Source organism: Anopheles arabiensis, chromosome 2, assembly GCF_016920715.1.
Source record: "Anopheles arabiensis isolate DONGOLA chromosome 2, AaraD3, whole genome shotgun sequence".
Classification (NCBI taxonomy): domain Eukaryota; kingdom Metazoa; phylum Arthropoda; class Insecta; order Diptera; family Culicidae; genus Anopheles; species Anopheles arabiensis.
This window is the reverse complement of record NC_053517.1, coordinates 103,807,553-103,822,242: the sequence shown is the minus strand read 5'-3', so window position 1 is coordinate 103,822,242 and position 14,690 is coordinate 103,807,553. Positions and strand designations below refer to the sequence as shown.

Sequence of the window (14,690 nt, the reverse complement as noted above, 5' to 3'; positions counted from 1 at the left end):
GCTCGCATGTGAGCTTTCCGAGCCGAGAGCGCTCGATGCCATTCGGCGTGTCAGTAGTGATGAGTGTAAAATTAAGCTAGCTGATACAGCTTGTAAAAATGTGCTGGGCAAACTGACGCCTAGTGAGATAGTGAGTCAGTGTCCGCGCGGTAGTTACGTCCCGTATCGATTGGTGGGATGCTTTCCTCGGAGGAACCTTACACACGATACGCTTTCTATAATCTTTGCACACAGCACGCCAAATACTTGTGTCGATTTTTGTCTGCAACGTGAATTTCGCTACGCCATCGTTCAAAATGGGTAACACTCCGACAAACAATCCCGAAAACATACCTTTCATTATTCCCGTTGCTTGTTTTCTCCAGAAAAACATGCTCTTGTGGCGATGATGCACCAAATCAGGAGGAAAAGTTCAACGGTCGTATGTGCAACGCACCGTGCAGTGGAAATTTGGACCAGTTTTGTGGAGGGAAAATGGCATCCTCGGTGTACGAAACGGGACTGGCGAGTAGGTAGTTGAAACACGTGTTATTATCTCCTATACAATCATCCTTTCAATAATTGCAGAGCGTCCGCAACAACCATTAAAACTGTATCCAAGCCCAAAGGATAAACCCGTCCGTATTGCATTCCTGTTGATGTTCCACAAACGAAATCTGCGACAAATTCGCCGACTACTGCGAGCTATTTACGATCGCAATCACTATTACTATATCCACATTGATCCGGTAAGATAAATTAAAACGCATTTCAATAATCATTCAAAATTTCAACCATCGTCAACACTTTCAGAAACAACACTATCTCTTCCGCGAGCTTTTACAACTGGAGAAGGATTTTCCCAACATACACGTATCCCGCCAGCGCCACACCATCACATGGGGCTGTTTCACTCAACTTCAAGCCTTGCTGTCCGCTATGAAGCACCTGCTCAGCCTGCCATCGTGGAATCCTGACTTCATTCTTAACATGAGTGAAAGTGATTTTCCTATCAAAACGATTTCCAAGCTAACACAATTCCTGACCGCCAATCGTGGACGAAACTTCGTCTTAATGCAGAGAATGGTAACGGTGGACGAGTTTATCAGCAAGGCAGGTTACGATAAGCAGTTTGTTGAGTGTGAAAATCGAATGTGGCTGATCGGTGATCGTGCCCCGCCGAGCGGTATGGTGACGAATGGTAGCAATGATTGGTTTTGTCTATCCAGTGACTTTGTACGCTACTTTTTGGATACAAGCCACGACCTGGTGAAGAACATGATGGCCATCATGGAGCATACGGTTCACAGCACGGAAAGCTTTTTCGGACAAATGCTACAAAACTCTCCCTTCTGTGAAACGCACTACGACAGCACCTTGCGGCTTATTAGTTGGGTGCGTGGCAAGGGCTGCCCAAAGGGTCGCTCGGTCGAGTGGACGGGATGTAGCCCACTGACCACACGGCGGAGTAGTTTTCCCAATATTCAGCGACACCTAACGGAAAGCATTTATGCGGTGCGAAAAATCAATCCCATCTACGATCAAATGATTGTGCTCATGATTGAAGAGCATGCGTACGGAAAGTATCCATTGGGTGTGCCGAATTTGAACGCGTACTGGCAAAGCGTTTATCACCATGAGGATGCAAAGCACGAGGCAAGAATGAGTTCCGTTTTAAATGTTGCACACGTGCTGCTCTATATCAATGCGCAGAAAAACCAGTTCGAGGGATACGAAGTATTGAAAGTGTTGGAAATAACACATTACTTTCATCGAAACACATTTGAAGGGTTTTTGATACGACATGCAGCACTGTTGAACGATCATCGCCTCGAGCTGGAAGTGTTTGTGAAGCCGAAAGACACCTTTCAGCCTCACCGGGCGGTAGTGAAACAACTGGCCAACTTTAAGCTGCAAATTTCAAACACGATCGATTGGGTCGATAATGAGGTAATCGCTTTTGATCGAGTGCTCACTGTTGATAAACACCCTGTGCTAATGTTTCAGTTTCCAAAATATAAAACCCTTGCGCAAACGATTAGCCATAACATTAGCGTCGAGTGGATTAATCCTCGCCAACGATCGGTTACGGTTGAACGGTACACAATCGAGCAAGAACCCGACGTAATTGATAATCAGCCGCTTGAAAGCACCGCCCTGAAAACGCCCCTCGTTCCCGGTGTATGGAAAGCGAAAGTTTTTGTTAATGCGACCTATGTTGGAATGATTGATTTTCTGGTAGTCAAAAATAAGCCGATTCCACTAAAACGGGTTTCTACCACAACTACTGACGCTTGTGCTCGACCACGTGGTATCCTCTCTGCTGCAAGCACCACGTGCCAACTGAGCAATGCAGATTATGTGCTGCAAAAACAGTTTCGTTTTAGGGCAAACGTTGCGCAAATGTATCAGCTCGAGAGCACGTGCCTCGTGGATAGCGGTGAGATCGCGCCGGAGCAGTTTACACATAAGCCGTTGGAACGGTGTAACTCTACACTGTGGAGCAGTTTTGCGCCAGATCCGAAAAGTGACGTCCATTATCGGTGGAAGCAAAGTGGTTAGATTCTAGGGGATAAAAATCCAATTACCATTTGCATGGCATTGTGCAATTTTGAAAAAAAAATAAACACAACAAGCAGTGTCAAATGTCAAATAATGCACGTTTCTTTGCAAATGTCAAATTACCTGCGGCGTGAGCCAACCGCCCGGAATGCTCTCTCCACCATGTCAACAAAGCTCGTGTTGTCAAAACACTTCGTTTGCTTCTTGTTCGCGCTCCGTTGGTGCAGTTTTCTTTGCCCTTTCTTCTGTTTTCTGGCGGTTCTCCAATATCTGGAGCAAGTCACGACGACGGCGGTTCTTAATTAGATGTAATTTGATTCTTCGCACCGATCCACGTAATCGTACGTCGTAGGCAGTGTGCTGGTTCGTCCAATTCTGTGCATGCGTCGACAGTTTTACTCGACTGGCTAGTTAACACGTCTTCGCTTTTTTCTGGGTTGATTTTTGTAGAACACGAGCAAGTGAACGTAGCTGCCCTTCCTTTGCGCGCCACGATCATGTCCATCGCGGGTAGGTGAATGTATTGGCTAGCCCGGAATCGGTCCCTCCGTACAGTTCGGTAGCATTCTCCTGTCGCAACCCAGAGCAATCCAGTCTCCAATGCACACGCGATTGAAAGGTCCACGTGCAGTGTTCCCTCCAGCCTAGCAACCGCTCACCGTCCGTCTGGTAGGTGTGCAGGTGTGTTTTGAAAAACAGCGATGCAAAAATTTCCTCTGCGCCTACTATGGCGCTACAAAGTGTTCGTGCTGATCGGGTTTATGATCGTGGCCGGGCAGGTGTTTCTGGCCTACAAGCTTCTGCGCATGCCACTGTCCGGGAACGAATCGTCCGCGGAGCGCGATCTGAGCCGCAAGCTGTACGACAAGTACGTGAAAAGGACGGCACCCGGTGACAACGTGCCGCTAGAGGACCGGGGGAAGGACACTGCCGACGCAGCTGGGCGTCAGGGCCGGAGTACCGCTAGGGATGATGGCAAACCGCACCAGAACCAGCACGTACTCCGGCTCGATGAGCTCGACTTTGTGCCACCGTGTGAGCTCACGCGCAAGGAAACCGTTTCCGCCATCCACCGTGCCAAGAGTCAGTCGTGCAAGGCGAAAATTGTGGAAGTGGCGTGTGAAATACAGGCGGGGAAGTTTTACCCCCAGCGGCTGCCAACGTTCTGCCCCCGGGGGGATCATTCGCCGAATCGGGCGCTGGGATGCTTTCGGGATGAGAAGAACTTCCGGCTGCTGTCGGGGTACTATTCCACCTTCAAGACGAACAACTCGCCGGAAAAGTGCATCCGGTTGTGTCTGCAGTCGGGCTACCCGTTTGCGGGAGTTCAGTATGGGTAAGTCGAAAGGGAACAGACTTACCGGGGGGAAAAGGATATTTAATAACTGTTTCTTTTGCTTTTCTGTTCCTCTTCTAGCTACGAATGCTTCTGCGGCGATGAGGTACCGAAAGTGTCGGCCAAATTACCCGACTCGAGCTGCAACATCAAGTGTCCTGGCGATCCAAAACAGGCCTGTGGTGGATACTTCACCATCAATGTGTACGAAACTGGCATACGCAGTACGTTTCGGAGCAACGCCGGTCATTCTGGAGTTTTCTGAATAATGTTTCGATACTTTTTTTTAGAATTTGCCGCCCAAAGCACAGAAACTGTTCCGAAGCGTGCGGACGAAACGGTTCGCATTGCGTTCCTGCTGACGCTAAACGGTCGTGCGGTTCGGCAGGTTCATCGGCTACTGAAAGCACTGTACAGCCCACGGCACTACTACTACATACATATCGATGCGGTAAGTTAAACCGGCGGTTGCTATGCTTTTACACCACGCACACAGGCTTACTAAGATCGAGTTCTCTGCTTCACAGCGCCAGGAGTATCTGTACCGTGAGCTGCTGAAACTGGAGCCCAAATTCCCCAACATACGACTCGCCCGCAAACGGTTCTCCTCGATCTGGGGCGGCGCGTCGCTGCTCCAGATGTTGCTCTCCTGCATGGAGTACCTGCTGTACGAATCCGGCTGGCAGTGGGACTTTGTGCTCAATCTAAGCGAGAGTGATTTCCCGCTCAAAACCGTCGACCAGCTCGTCACCTTCCTGACGGCCAACCGGGGCCAGAACTTTGTGCGCAACCATGGCCGCGAGGTGCAGCGATTCATCCAGAAGCAGGGCCTCGACATGACGTTCGTCGAGTGTGACAATCGGATGTGGCGCATCGGCGATCGGGCCCTGCCCGCCGGCATTACCATCGACGGTGGTAGCGATTGGGTGTGTCTGTCGCGTGACTTTGCCCGCTACGTCACCGGGGACGGTGTGGGCCAGCGGGACGAACTGATCCAGGGCCTTCTGCGCGTGTTCGAGTACACCATCCTGCCGGCGGAATCGTTCTTCCACACCGCGCTGAGGAACTCGCGCTTCTGCCACACGTACACGAACAACAATCTGCACATGACGAACTGGAAGCGGCAGCTGGGCTGCAAATGCCAGTACCGCCACATCGTCGACTGGTGCGGGTGCAGTCCGAACAATTTCCGCTCGGAGGACTGGGAACGGCTGCAGGCCAGCCAGCACAAGAAGCTGTTCTTTGGCCGCAAGTTCGAGGCGATGGTCAATCAGGCGATCGTGCTGCAGCTGGAAGAGTGGATGTTTGGACCGTACCCGGCCGAGTATCCGAATCTGCACGCGTACTGGCAAAACGTGTACCATCACGAGGACGTTGCGACGGCTGCGGACGGCGCCCTGCTAAACGTGGCGCACAGTTTGCTGCGCATGAACGGGCGCACCAGCACGGAGCAGCTGTACGAACCGGGCCGGATACGGGAAATTACGCACTACTTCGAGCGGGACACGTACCGGGGCTTTCTCGTGCGGCACGAAGCAGTGCTGGGGTCCGGCTGGAGCGAACTGGAAACGTGGATATCGCCCGTAGTGACGGCGAAAGTGACGCGCAGCACACCGCTCGCCCGCCGCCTGATCCATCTCGAGGTCAGCACGGAGTACGACGAGAAGGAGCAGCTGTCGCGCAACTTTCCCCGCATCATCGGTACGAATGCGGAACCGGCACTCATCTTCCGGCTAGCGCCGCCCCTCGAAACGGAGCGGGTGAAGGGTGGAAACGCTACCAACCATTCGCTCGCCGTCGAGTGGATCGATCCGGTGGGCACGATCGTTGCCGCTAGTCACTTTACGATCGAGGACAGCCCGACCGGACCACTGCACAGCTTCAACCACTTCCTGAAGGGGGCGGGCAAGCTCAAGTTACCCCTAGCGGAGGGTGTTTGGGGTGCCCGGCTGCTTCAGGGGAAAGCACTGCTCGGAGCGACACGATTTCTCGTCACGGAAGCTACCGTTAGGGAGGGTAGGACGGTGGAAAATGAGCTGCTGGAACGCCATACCCACCGGCAGGTGTTGCCAGTGCGCCGTGGGTCAACTGCCAACACGGCCACGAGCAAAATTCGTGCCAAGGAGCGAAAGCAACACCCGGTAGGGCATTCCGGCGATCGGCACGATCGGGCCGACCACTGGCAGGAAGCGGACGATCAGCAGCAGGTCCATCAGCTGGACAAGCTGGTGTCACAGTTCTTCTCGATCCGGGAAACGTGTGCGGTGGCCGGATTGGAGCGGAAGGAATTGGGCCGATTCGTCGATTGTAAATCAACCAGCTGGAGCAGCTTGGCCGCGGATCCAAAGAGTGATATCGACGTTGAATCGGTAACGTCGAACTAGCTTAGGGTGTGGGGGAGGGGGGGGGTGGTAACAAGCGGGGTAATAGCTCAGAGGCCCTAGATATAAGCAGGGAAGTGTTAGTGCCATTTGTTTTTGTTTGTGTTGATTGTTGACCTGTCCCTTTCCTAAATCACCGAAACCTTCCAAGCGAACGCCACACGTACATATCGAAAGGGAGCGTGGTTCCCCCGCTCTCTCCGGCCGGTCCCACACAGAAAAAGGCTAACCTTTTTAAAAGCTTTTCCAATGAAAACCAGTCAATTGCTTTTACTAATCCTGTTGCGCGATCAAGGAAAGACTAAATTCTTACTCAAAGACGAAATATTCTGTTTGTATGTGTGCATGTGTGTGTGTTTGTAAGTGTGTTCTTGCAACAGTCAAAAACTGCCAATTGAACGAAGGTAGCTTGTGCGCCGAGGAGATGATGTTACGAGTGAGGGAGTGTGAGTGTTCCGTGTCTCTAGTTAGTACCTTCTAGCCTATACTCAAAATGTCCGCTGTCAACAGCCGCCTGTTTAGGAGTCAACTTATTATCAAATTATATATATATATATATATATATATATATATATATATATATATATATATATATACCTATCCCGTGCAGATACTACGCGTGAATAAAAAGAAACAAACCAAAATGCCGTTCCACGGGAGCATGTGTGTATTTCGTAACTCATATCAGCAAGTCATCGTCGGGATCCTCCTCGTCAAGATCATCCTCCGCGTCCGGATGGTACAGGATCTTTCCTCCTTCGGGGAGCGTTTTGAAGCTAAAAGAACGTTTCAAATTATTACAAAATCGAACGTAAAAAGGCAACATGCAATACTTACAACTCAAAGGGCAACGTGAGAGCATTCTTCGCCGCTACCTCCTCATCTTTCAGATCGATTTTAAACGTGCCCAAGCTGGCCGGATTCGGCGGTGGATCGACCTCCATCGAAACCGCAGCTGCTTTGGTCGCCGCTGCTCGCTTTGCTTCCACAACAGTGATCGAATCTTTCAGCGGGTCAAACTCGTAGTACTTGTGCGTGACGGCTCCGGTGCTTTTCTTTACCAGCAGCGACAGGTGCTGCCGGTCCTCGAACGTTATCACACTGTCGGCCATATGCTCGAGGTAGGGTCGCAGAAACGGCTCCTGCAGCTTTTGCTCCACAATCCACACGAACACGTGCTCGACGGTGGCATCCCTTTTGCACTGGGCGATGTAGTGGAATATTTGGCGCGGTTCAAATCGGCGCTCTAGCTGCGAGAGGATCAGCAGGAGGTATTTAGACGATTCGTTCAAATGGGTCACACCGGCGGTGGTAGCTTTATCGCCGTACTGCTCACTTAGCCAGCTGGTTGTGACTGTATTTGCGTTTGGTTCAAAGCCTAGTTTATCTAAAAAGTGGCAAGAAGGTAGATTAGTGCAGGAGACGAACAGAAGGATTGATCTTGGTAGCCTACCGGTTATAACGATGACCTTTTGCTGTGGCAATGCCCGTGCACTGAGCAGCTCCAACCGTGTACTTCGACGGGTAAAGCTTACGGACATGTTTAACTACAGTTTTTACACGATTTGGATGTATTTTTACACAAATTTGTGTGTGTTTTTTTATGGCCCAGAAAGAGAACGAAAAACCGAGCACTTTGTTTACTTCAACTCGTGGCGTTTGACAGCTGTTTGTTTACAAACAATGCGGCTCTCGGAATATCTTTTTTTTTTGTAAAAAAGAATCATTTTTATTGATAACTGCTGCTAATTAAAACGTGGATTGATAATTTGCTGTTGTTAAATCAGATACAAAGATAACAGATATCTTAAAACCGGTAAAATATCAGCTGTGATGATTTCATCATTAAACGTGAGCAGATAGCAGTTTTCACTGAATCAGATCTGAATACTGCTAGCAACCCCGATGAATCATTCGACAGTGTGACACTGAAGAGTAAAGACGGTTTTTTCGAAGCAGCGGTTGACCAACAACAAGCATAGCGAGAAGAGAGTGAAGAAGGAAAATCAATTATAAAGTTTCTTGCCAAGACAAGGGTATTTTCAAAAAAAAGGATAAGAAAGGAGGAGTGGAAGTAGAGTGCGTAAGTGACTAGTGGAAAATGGGGGTCCAGGACCCAGGGGGGGGCATTCCCCTCGGGAACTACTACGACATTTTAGAGTTCCAAAGCGAACCTAAAAGGAAAATGGGGAAAAAGAATAAAATCCTAGGATTTGAGAAAGAAATCATGGAGGATGAGGTATTCATGGTGATGGAATCCACAACCCGAGATTGAAATCTAAGCCGAGTTAGCCCGTTTTTGATCTCAAAGGTAATTGAAAATGCGATCTCCGGAAAGCCAATGCTGGTCAGTCGCTTGAAAGACGGGAAGCTACTGATCAAAGTGGCCAACCAGAAACAAGCAGAGAAGATTAAAAAAATAAAAACGATCCCCGATCACAGAGGAGAGATCCAGGTTCAAACGCTAGAACACCCCACCTTAAATTGTAGCAAAGGAGTGATTCGATGCCCCGATATCGAATTCCTTACGGAAGGGGAAATATTGGACGGACCTCAAACACAGAAGGCAACAGAGGTGATTATCTTAAAAAGAAAGATAAATAATGTGTTAACCAATACTCGCACAGCAATCGTCACCTTCAAAACAGGAAGAATCCCACGTACAGTCGATTTCGGACTGTATCCACTGAAAGTGGAACTCTACATTCCGAGACCCATGCGGTGCACCACCTGCATGAGACTCGGCCACACAAAAAAATCTTGCCAGCGCGAGAAAATATGTGCAAACTGCAGTGAAATGGAACACAAAGAGTCATGCGTAAGAACAAAATGCGTGTCATGTGGAGATGCCCACAATACGCTAGACAGGAACTGCCCTGTTTTTTGTGACGAAATGGAGATCAGTAAAATACGCACAGTGAACAAAATAACATACGGAGAAGCAAAACGTATACGTAGACGACAGTGTCCCGAAATCCCTAAAATCTACACATCAGACATATCCTATGCACAAAGAACAAAATCAGCAACAAAAAGCGTAAGTACAAACTCGACAGAAGAAACAAATTCACGAAATACCACCAATGATATAAACAACACAAACACCACAGAAAATAACAAAACACACACAGCCGAACCCACCACTCCAAGTGAAACACATAAACAGACAACCGTAATCGATCAACCGATTACACCCAACGAACAAACAAACACACCCACAAGAAGCGACACACTAACGATCAGTTCACCTGAATCACCAGATTCTATATACATAGAAGTTACTAATGAAACACCTAAAACCCCCACTATGATGGTGGAGGAATACATAATTACTAATACACAAGAAGATAACACATCAGAATACGATAAATTCAAAATTCTATACTAAATACCACTCACAAGGCATCCACATCCACACTTAAACATTTGGTCTCATGTTCTCGGTATTACAAGCTAACATACAGGGACTAAGAGCCAACAAAGAAGAAATTAGAGAATTGCTAATAAAAAGAAAGACCGATGTAGCCTGCCTGCAGGAGATATGGTTGGATGATAAAGCCATAGGGAAAATAAACATCCCACACTATGAACTAATATCGGACAATAGAGAAGATGGTTACGGAGGAGCGGCAATATTAATACGCACAGAGCTAAACACAGAAAAACTCAAAGTGATTCCCCCCAACCCATACATACAGATAGTAGCCGCTCGTATAAAGCAAGCAGGCTTAGTAATCGCTTCGGTGTACGTTAAACCCAACACACCAATCGCAACATTCCGCAGCTTACTAACCCTTAGCATCACAAGCTTGGCGAAATATAACAAATTAATAATTATGGGTGATTTCAACTCTCATCACTCTGAATGGGGAAATCAGACGTGTGACGGAAAAGGAAACATCCTTTTACATGAGATTAACGAAAACAATCTAACTGTGATAAATAACTATGAACAGACTTTCATTAACCCAGACCCAAACAAAAGTAACTCAGCAATAGATTTGACAATCACCTCTCTAGCTATAACCCCACATATTCAAAGGAACGTTTCAGACATACACATCGGCAATAGTGGACATCGGGTTATATTCACCAATTTTAACCTGTTCAAACCTCCCCCACAAAAAATCACAGTTTATAATAAGAAAAAAATAGACGAAGAAATATCCAGCCTACCATACAATAACAATTCTGACATCAACTCAATTACCAAAGATATCAATAAAATTATTTTAAGAAACAAAATTAAGACCCCTTTCACCCCAAAATCATGGTGGAATGATATCGTTCAAAAAGCGTGGGAAGAGAAATGCAGAGCTAGAACAGACTATAACCAAAATCGGACGATCGAAAACCAAATCAAGTACAAGAAAGAATCAGCCAAATTTCGATTCGCAAAAAAAAAATCAAAAACCAAACGAATCGAGGAAAAACTTGACTTGATCGATTCTCAATCCTCTATGGATGACCTTTGGACTCTTTTGGGAATGTTCAAAGATAAACCTGCCAGAACAAACAAGATTGCCACAGATGAATCCCTAGCAAAAGAGTTCTTAAAAATTCATTTCGGTTCATCAAACCAAAAAAAAAATGAAACAAGACCCCGATTCATAAGCGATAAAAATCTAATTGACTACAACAGATGGCAAAATATCCTAAACTCAAAAAAGAATTCTGCTCCTGGTATTGACAAAATATCGTACAAAACATTGAAACTACTAAGCAGCGAAAACACCAAAGCCATAATCGGAAACATCAATGACATGTACAAAAGAGGAGTCGTGGAAAAAAAGCTCAGAAGAATAAAAATCGTAGCAATTGGAAAACCCGGCAAGGATCTCAGTCTAGCAGCAAATCACAGACCCATAGCTTTGCTTCCTACTATAACGAAAGTGGCAAACACGGCCATCTTACACAACATTAACCACATCGTAGATAAGTTTGACATTCTCCCCAGCACATCCTTCGGATTTAGGAAAAACCGTCCCACAACCTCCGCAGTTGATTCACTCTCCAACATTTTAAAAAATAACATAAGAAAAAACAAACACACTACAGTAGTTTTTATTGACATTAAAAACGCCTACAATAGTGTGAATGTTGGCCTTTTAACAAAAATCCTCTCCGGAAAAATGATACCACACGAAGATATCAGATGGATAGAAGGATTCCTCTCAAACCGACTGGTAGAGATCGCTGCTGAAGGTAAATCGATTAAGAGAAGGATAACTAACGGGTTGCCCCAAGGGGACGTACTTTCACCACTGCTTTTCAACCTGTATACAAGTGGATGTCACGAACTAAACCGGTATAATGTAAAAATAATCCAATATGCAGACGATTTCGCATTAATTGGAAGTGCTATCACCTCTCCAGCAGCTCAAACAAAAACACAACGGGCCCTGAACCAATTGGCAAACACACTATCTTCCCTTCAACTTGAAATAAACGTAGCAAAAACAAAACTCATGACATTTTCCAAAAACTACACTCACACAACAATAGCACTAAACGGAACTCCCCTTGAACAAGTCAACTCCCACCACTTCCTAGGCATAGAAATTGACAACAGATTAAAATTCCACTCCCATATTAACAACCAAATCAACAAAGCCCAGAAAAAAATGAATTTCATTAAAGCAGTATGCAACAAATCCAACCACATAAATCCAGAAAAAGCTAAACAACTACACCAAGCTCTTGTGAGGGGTACCCTGGAATACGGGATAACTCTAAGTAGCAACGCCAACAAGAACAAACTCAACACCATGAGCACAATAATTAACCAGTCACTCAGGAAAATTACAGGCTGCACAAAAACTACTCCGATCAACACACTCCACGCCATAGCAGCAGAAATGCCCTTCCACATACGATCTAAACTTCTTATGCAAAAACAACTATGCAAAGCAATAGCACATTCCTATTTCACCACAACATCTCAGCCACTCCCAATCACATCAAGAAATCTAACCGCTCAAGAAAAAACATACATAACTGACAAACTCATCTTCAACAACATAACTAAGTATGATTTCAACCACTCAAAATCCACTTCCGGAAACATCAGTATTAACACGATCATCCCAGGCATTGACACCAACAAACACAATTTAAACATAACAGTCCTTTACCAAACAAGCATGCAAATCATCAACTCACATCAGGGCATAAAAATATATACAGACGGCAGCAAAAAAGATGAAAATTGTGGCATAGGAATTTATGTAAAAACTCAGATTGAAGAACTCAAAATATCAAAGAAACTCCAACACCCAACATCCATAAGCACTACAGAACTCTACGCAATAGACCTGGCACTCGAGATGTCGACAAAAAAACGATGGAATAATATTGCCATTTACACAGACAGTCTATCAGCATGCCAAACACTAAATACAGCCAAAGAAGAAAATCGAATAGACGAACTTCTCGGGAGAATACTACATAACTGTGAAGTCACTCGAGCAATAATCCAATGGATCCCTAGCCATGTCGGAATAGCTGGAAATGAAATTGCCGACCAATTAGCCAAAGATAGTCTTAGTAAACAAACTGTGATAAATAACAAAATAAGATTAAAAGATGCTATTAATTTATTCCAACAGAGAGCTAACCACGAGACCAATACATGGTACAATGAACTATGCCGAAGCAAAGGGAAAAAATTTGCCAGATACCAAAGCTCAATAGAAAACAAAATGTGGCACCATAGACTAAAAATCCCAGCAAAGGACATCAAAACACTAAATAGATTAATAGCGGGCCATGATTATGGTAATTTCTGGCTACACAAAATGAAGCTCATAGACAGAGGAACATGTGCAATTTGTAACGTAGAGGACACAGCGAGTCACAGAGTCTTCTATTGCCACAAATTCGACATGGAACGAAAAGACCAGTTAAAAATAAATGAACAAAACTTCATCAAGGCCTGGAAGACGAAAGATAAAAAGAAAATGAAAATGGTGATAAAATTTATAAAAACTAACCGAATATCCTTCTGAAACGTCTCGCTTAAACTACATGACATAATAAACCGACGAAGTACTTAACCTAACAACATAAACTGACAACACACATAAAACTTCAGAAAACAAATCACATATAGAAAGAGGACATATGGCCTTTGATGCCGTCCAAAAACAACAGAGGTTGTGTTTAACACAATAGCGGACTAGTACTGAAGGGCCCAGGAAGCTGGATTTCAGTTCCGAACCGTCAAACGACCTCGACAAACTGAAGAAGAAGAAGAAACCCCGATGAATCAACTTTTGAGCTGATTTTTGTAGTCGAATATAACATTTTACCTCTAAAATTTGCAAGAATTAACGAATTTAACGATTAACGATTTTCCTTCCCAGCTTTCCACCACGAACTTTACAACCACACGATATAAACACGGCGCTCCGCGCAGCACAGGAAAACATCTGGTTTTTGTTGTTGTCAATCAAAATACCACACCACAACGCAATTGTTTGTCGAGGAGTGCAATCGTGCTTGCGCGTTAAACCTGCTTGTGGAAAGTAACATTCAAATCGTTTGTGAATCGAAACACGCAACCCTCACAGGAATCATCATGTCTCTGCCGCGCAACATCGGCACCCTGCTGAAGGTTTCGCGTGCTCGCAGCGTACCGGCCGCCCTGTACCATCAGAACGTGCTGGAGCACTACGAAAACCCGCGCAACGTCGGATCGCTCGACAAGAAGGACAAGAACGTCGGCACGGGGCTGGTCGGTGCTCCGGCCTGCGGTGACGTGATGAAGCTGCAGATTAAGGTGGATGAGAATGGGAAGATCATCGACGCCAAGTTCAAGACGTTCGGGTGCGGTTCGGCCATCGCTTCCAGCTCGCTGGCCACCGAGTGGGTGAAGGGCAAGACGCTCGACCAGGCAGGTCAGCTGAAGAACACGGACATTGCGAAGGAGCTGTCGCTGCCGCCGGTCAAGCTGCACTGCTCGATGCTGGCGGAGGATGCCATCAAGGCGGCGCTGGAGGACTACAACAAGAAACAGAAGAAGGGCGGCGAGTAGGCTGTAGGGTGGTTTGTGTGGCCCTCTCGGCGGCATCCATGCATTCGGTTCGGAGGCGGAGATGATTGTGTATGATAAGGAAGGCGATGTATTAGTTTGTATGTTTGGTGCAACTTGCTGTATGCTTAGTCAATAAAACTCATTTATTGGTGTTGAACAAGTAAAACAAAATGGGTGAAAGAGTTCCTTTGTCGCAAAATAGCATTTTTGTGCATTTCCTGGGGCGATGTAAACAAAGTCAGGCTGTTCAAGACACCGGTAGTTTGCGGGTGTTTACGTAACGATAGTGGAGGAATGATGCATCGGTTTTCTTCGATCCTCTGGGAAAGATGGGGAAATAATTCTAGAACGGTGATTCATGATAAATAGTGCAGAACTATTTCATAATATTGGAAAA

The 14,690-nt window shown here is 46.1% G+C and overlaps 5 protein-coding genes across 6 annotated transcripts; 4 read left to right on the top strand and 1 right to left on the bottom strand.

Moving 5' to 3' along the window:
• The first annotated feature begins 165 nt into the window (after positions 1-165).
• Positions 166-2,665, top strand: LOC120897916 (xylosyltransferase oxt-like). The gene is made up of 4 exons (XM_040303113.1): positions 166-300; positions 366-508; positions 568-728; positions 793-2,665. Exons 2-4 carry the CDS (start codon positions 424-426, stop codon positions 2,539-2,541), a joined length of 1,995 nt encoding a protein of 664 aa, XP_040159047.1. The 5' UTR covers positions 166-300; positions 366-423; the 3' UTR covers positions 2,542-2,665.
• Positions 2,666-2,715: 50 nt separating this feature from the next.
• LOC120897914 (xylosyltransferase oxt) lies at positions 2,716-6,535 on the top strand. Its single transcript, XM_040303110.1, has 5 exons — positions 2,716-2,904; positions 2,992-3,877; positions 3,959-4,101; positions 4,168-4,328; positions 4,405-6,535. The coding sequence occupies exons 2-5, from the start codon at positions 3,243-3,245 to the stop codon at positions 6,259-6,261; spliced, it is 2,796 nt and encodes a 931-aa protein (XP_040159044.1). The 5' UTR covers positions 2,716-2,904; positions 2,992-3,242; the 3' UTR covers positions 6,262-6,535.
• Positions 6,536-6,902: 367 nt separating this feature from the next.
• LOC120897920 (elongator complex protein 5) lies at positions 6,903-7,930 on the bottom strand. Its single transcript, XM_040303126.1, has 3 exons — positions 7,712-7,930; positions 7,096-7,645; positions 6,903-7,034 (listed from the first exon to the last, which is right to left on the bottom strand). Exons 1-3 carry the CDS (start codon positions 7,797-7,799, stop codon positions 6,938-6,940), a joined length of 735 nt encoding a protein of 244 aa, XP_040159060.1. The 5' UTR covers positions 7,800-7,930; the 3' UTR covers positions 6,903-6,937.
• Positions 7,931-8,202: 272 nt separating this feature from the next.
• LOC120897917 lies at positions 8,203-13,725 on the top strand. 2 transcript variants are annotated; one of them, XR_005738596.1, is made up of 3 exons: positions 8,203-9,295; positions 12,867-13,546; positions 13,623-13,725. XR_005738596.1 is itself a non-coding variant. In XM_040303114.1 (2 exons), the coding sequence occupies exons 1-2, from the start codon at positions 8,600-8,602 to the stop codon at positions 13,263-13,265; spliced, it is 1,095 nt and encodes a 364-aa protein (XP_040159048.1). In that variant the 5' UTR covers positions 8,203-8,599; the 3' UTR covers positions 13,266-13,600. The 2 variants fall into 2 exon arrangements, 1 of the variants encoding a protein (XP_040159048.1); XM_040303114.1 differs by lacking the exon at positions 13,623-13,725 and having other exon boundaries at positions 12,867-13,600.
• LOC120897921 (iron-sulfur cluster assembly scaffold protein IscU) lies at positions 13,713-14,464 on the top strand. The gene has a single exon (XM_040303127.1). The coding sequence runs from the start codon at positions 13,838-13,840 to the stop codon at positions 14,291-14,293; it is 456 nt and encodes a 151-aa protein (XP_040159061.1). The 5' UTR covers positions 13,713-13,837; the 3' UTR covers positions 14,294-14,464.
• The last annotated feature ends 226 nt before the right edge of the window (positions 14,465-14,690 follow it).

Excerpts from the sequence above, each read along its gene's own strand:
- LOC120897921 (XM_040303127.1), top strand. The coding sequence starts at position 13,838 with ATGTCTCTGCCGCGCAACATCGGCACCCTGCTGAAGGTTTCGCGTGCT.
- LOC120897917 (XM_040303114.1), top strand. The coding sequence starts at position 8,600 with ATGCTGGTCAGTCGCTTGAAAGACGGGAAGCTACTGATCAAAGTGGCC. Across the intron at positions 9,296-12,866 it reads CAAAATCAGCAACAAAAAGC|AGAGCTAACCACGAGACCAA; the intron begins GTAAGTACAAAC and ends TTATTCCAACAG.
- LOC120897920 (XM_040303126.1), bottom strand. The coding sequence starts at position 7,799 with ATGTCCGTAAGCTTTACCCGTCGAAGTACACGGTTGGAGCTGCTCAGT. Across the intron at positions 7,646-7,711 it reads AAAGGTCATCGTTATAACCG|ATAAACTAGGCTTTGAACCA; the intron begins GTAGGCTACCAA and ends GCCACTTTTTAG. Across the intron at positions 7,035-7,095 it reads CTCACGTTGCCCTTTGAGTT|CTTCAAAACGCTCCCCGAAG; the intron begins GTAAGTATTGCA and ends ACGTTCTTTTAG.
- LOC120897916 (XM_040303113.1), top strand. The coding sequence starts at position 424 with ATGTGCAACGCACCGTGCAGTGGAAATTTGGACCAGTTTTGTGGAGGG. Across the intron at positions 509-567 it reads GTACGAAACGGGACTGGCGA|AGCGTCCGCAACAACCATTA; the intron begins GTAGGTAGTTGA and ends CAATAATTGCAG. Across the intron at positions 729-792 it reads ACTATATCCACATTGATCCG|AAACAACACTATCTCTTCCG; the intron begins GTAAGATAAATT and ends CAACACTTTCAG.
- LOC120897914 (XM_040303110.1), top strand. The coding sequence starts at position 3,243 with ATGCAAAAATTTCCTCTGCGCCTACTATGGCGCTACAAAGTGTTCGTG. Across the intron at positions 3,878-3,958 it reads TTTGCGGGAGTTCAGTATGG|CTACGAATGCTTCTGCGGCG; the intron begins GTAAGTCGAAAG and ends TTCCTCTTCTAG. Across the intron at positions 4,102-4,167 it reads GTACGAAACTGGCATACGCA|AATTTGCCGCCCAAAGCACA; the intron begins GTACGTTTCGGA and ends ACTTTTTTTTAG.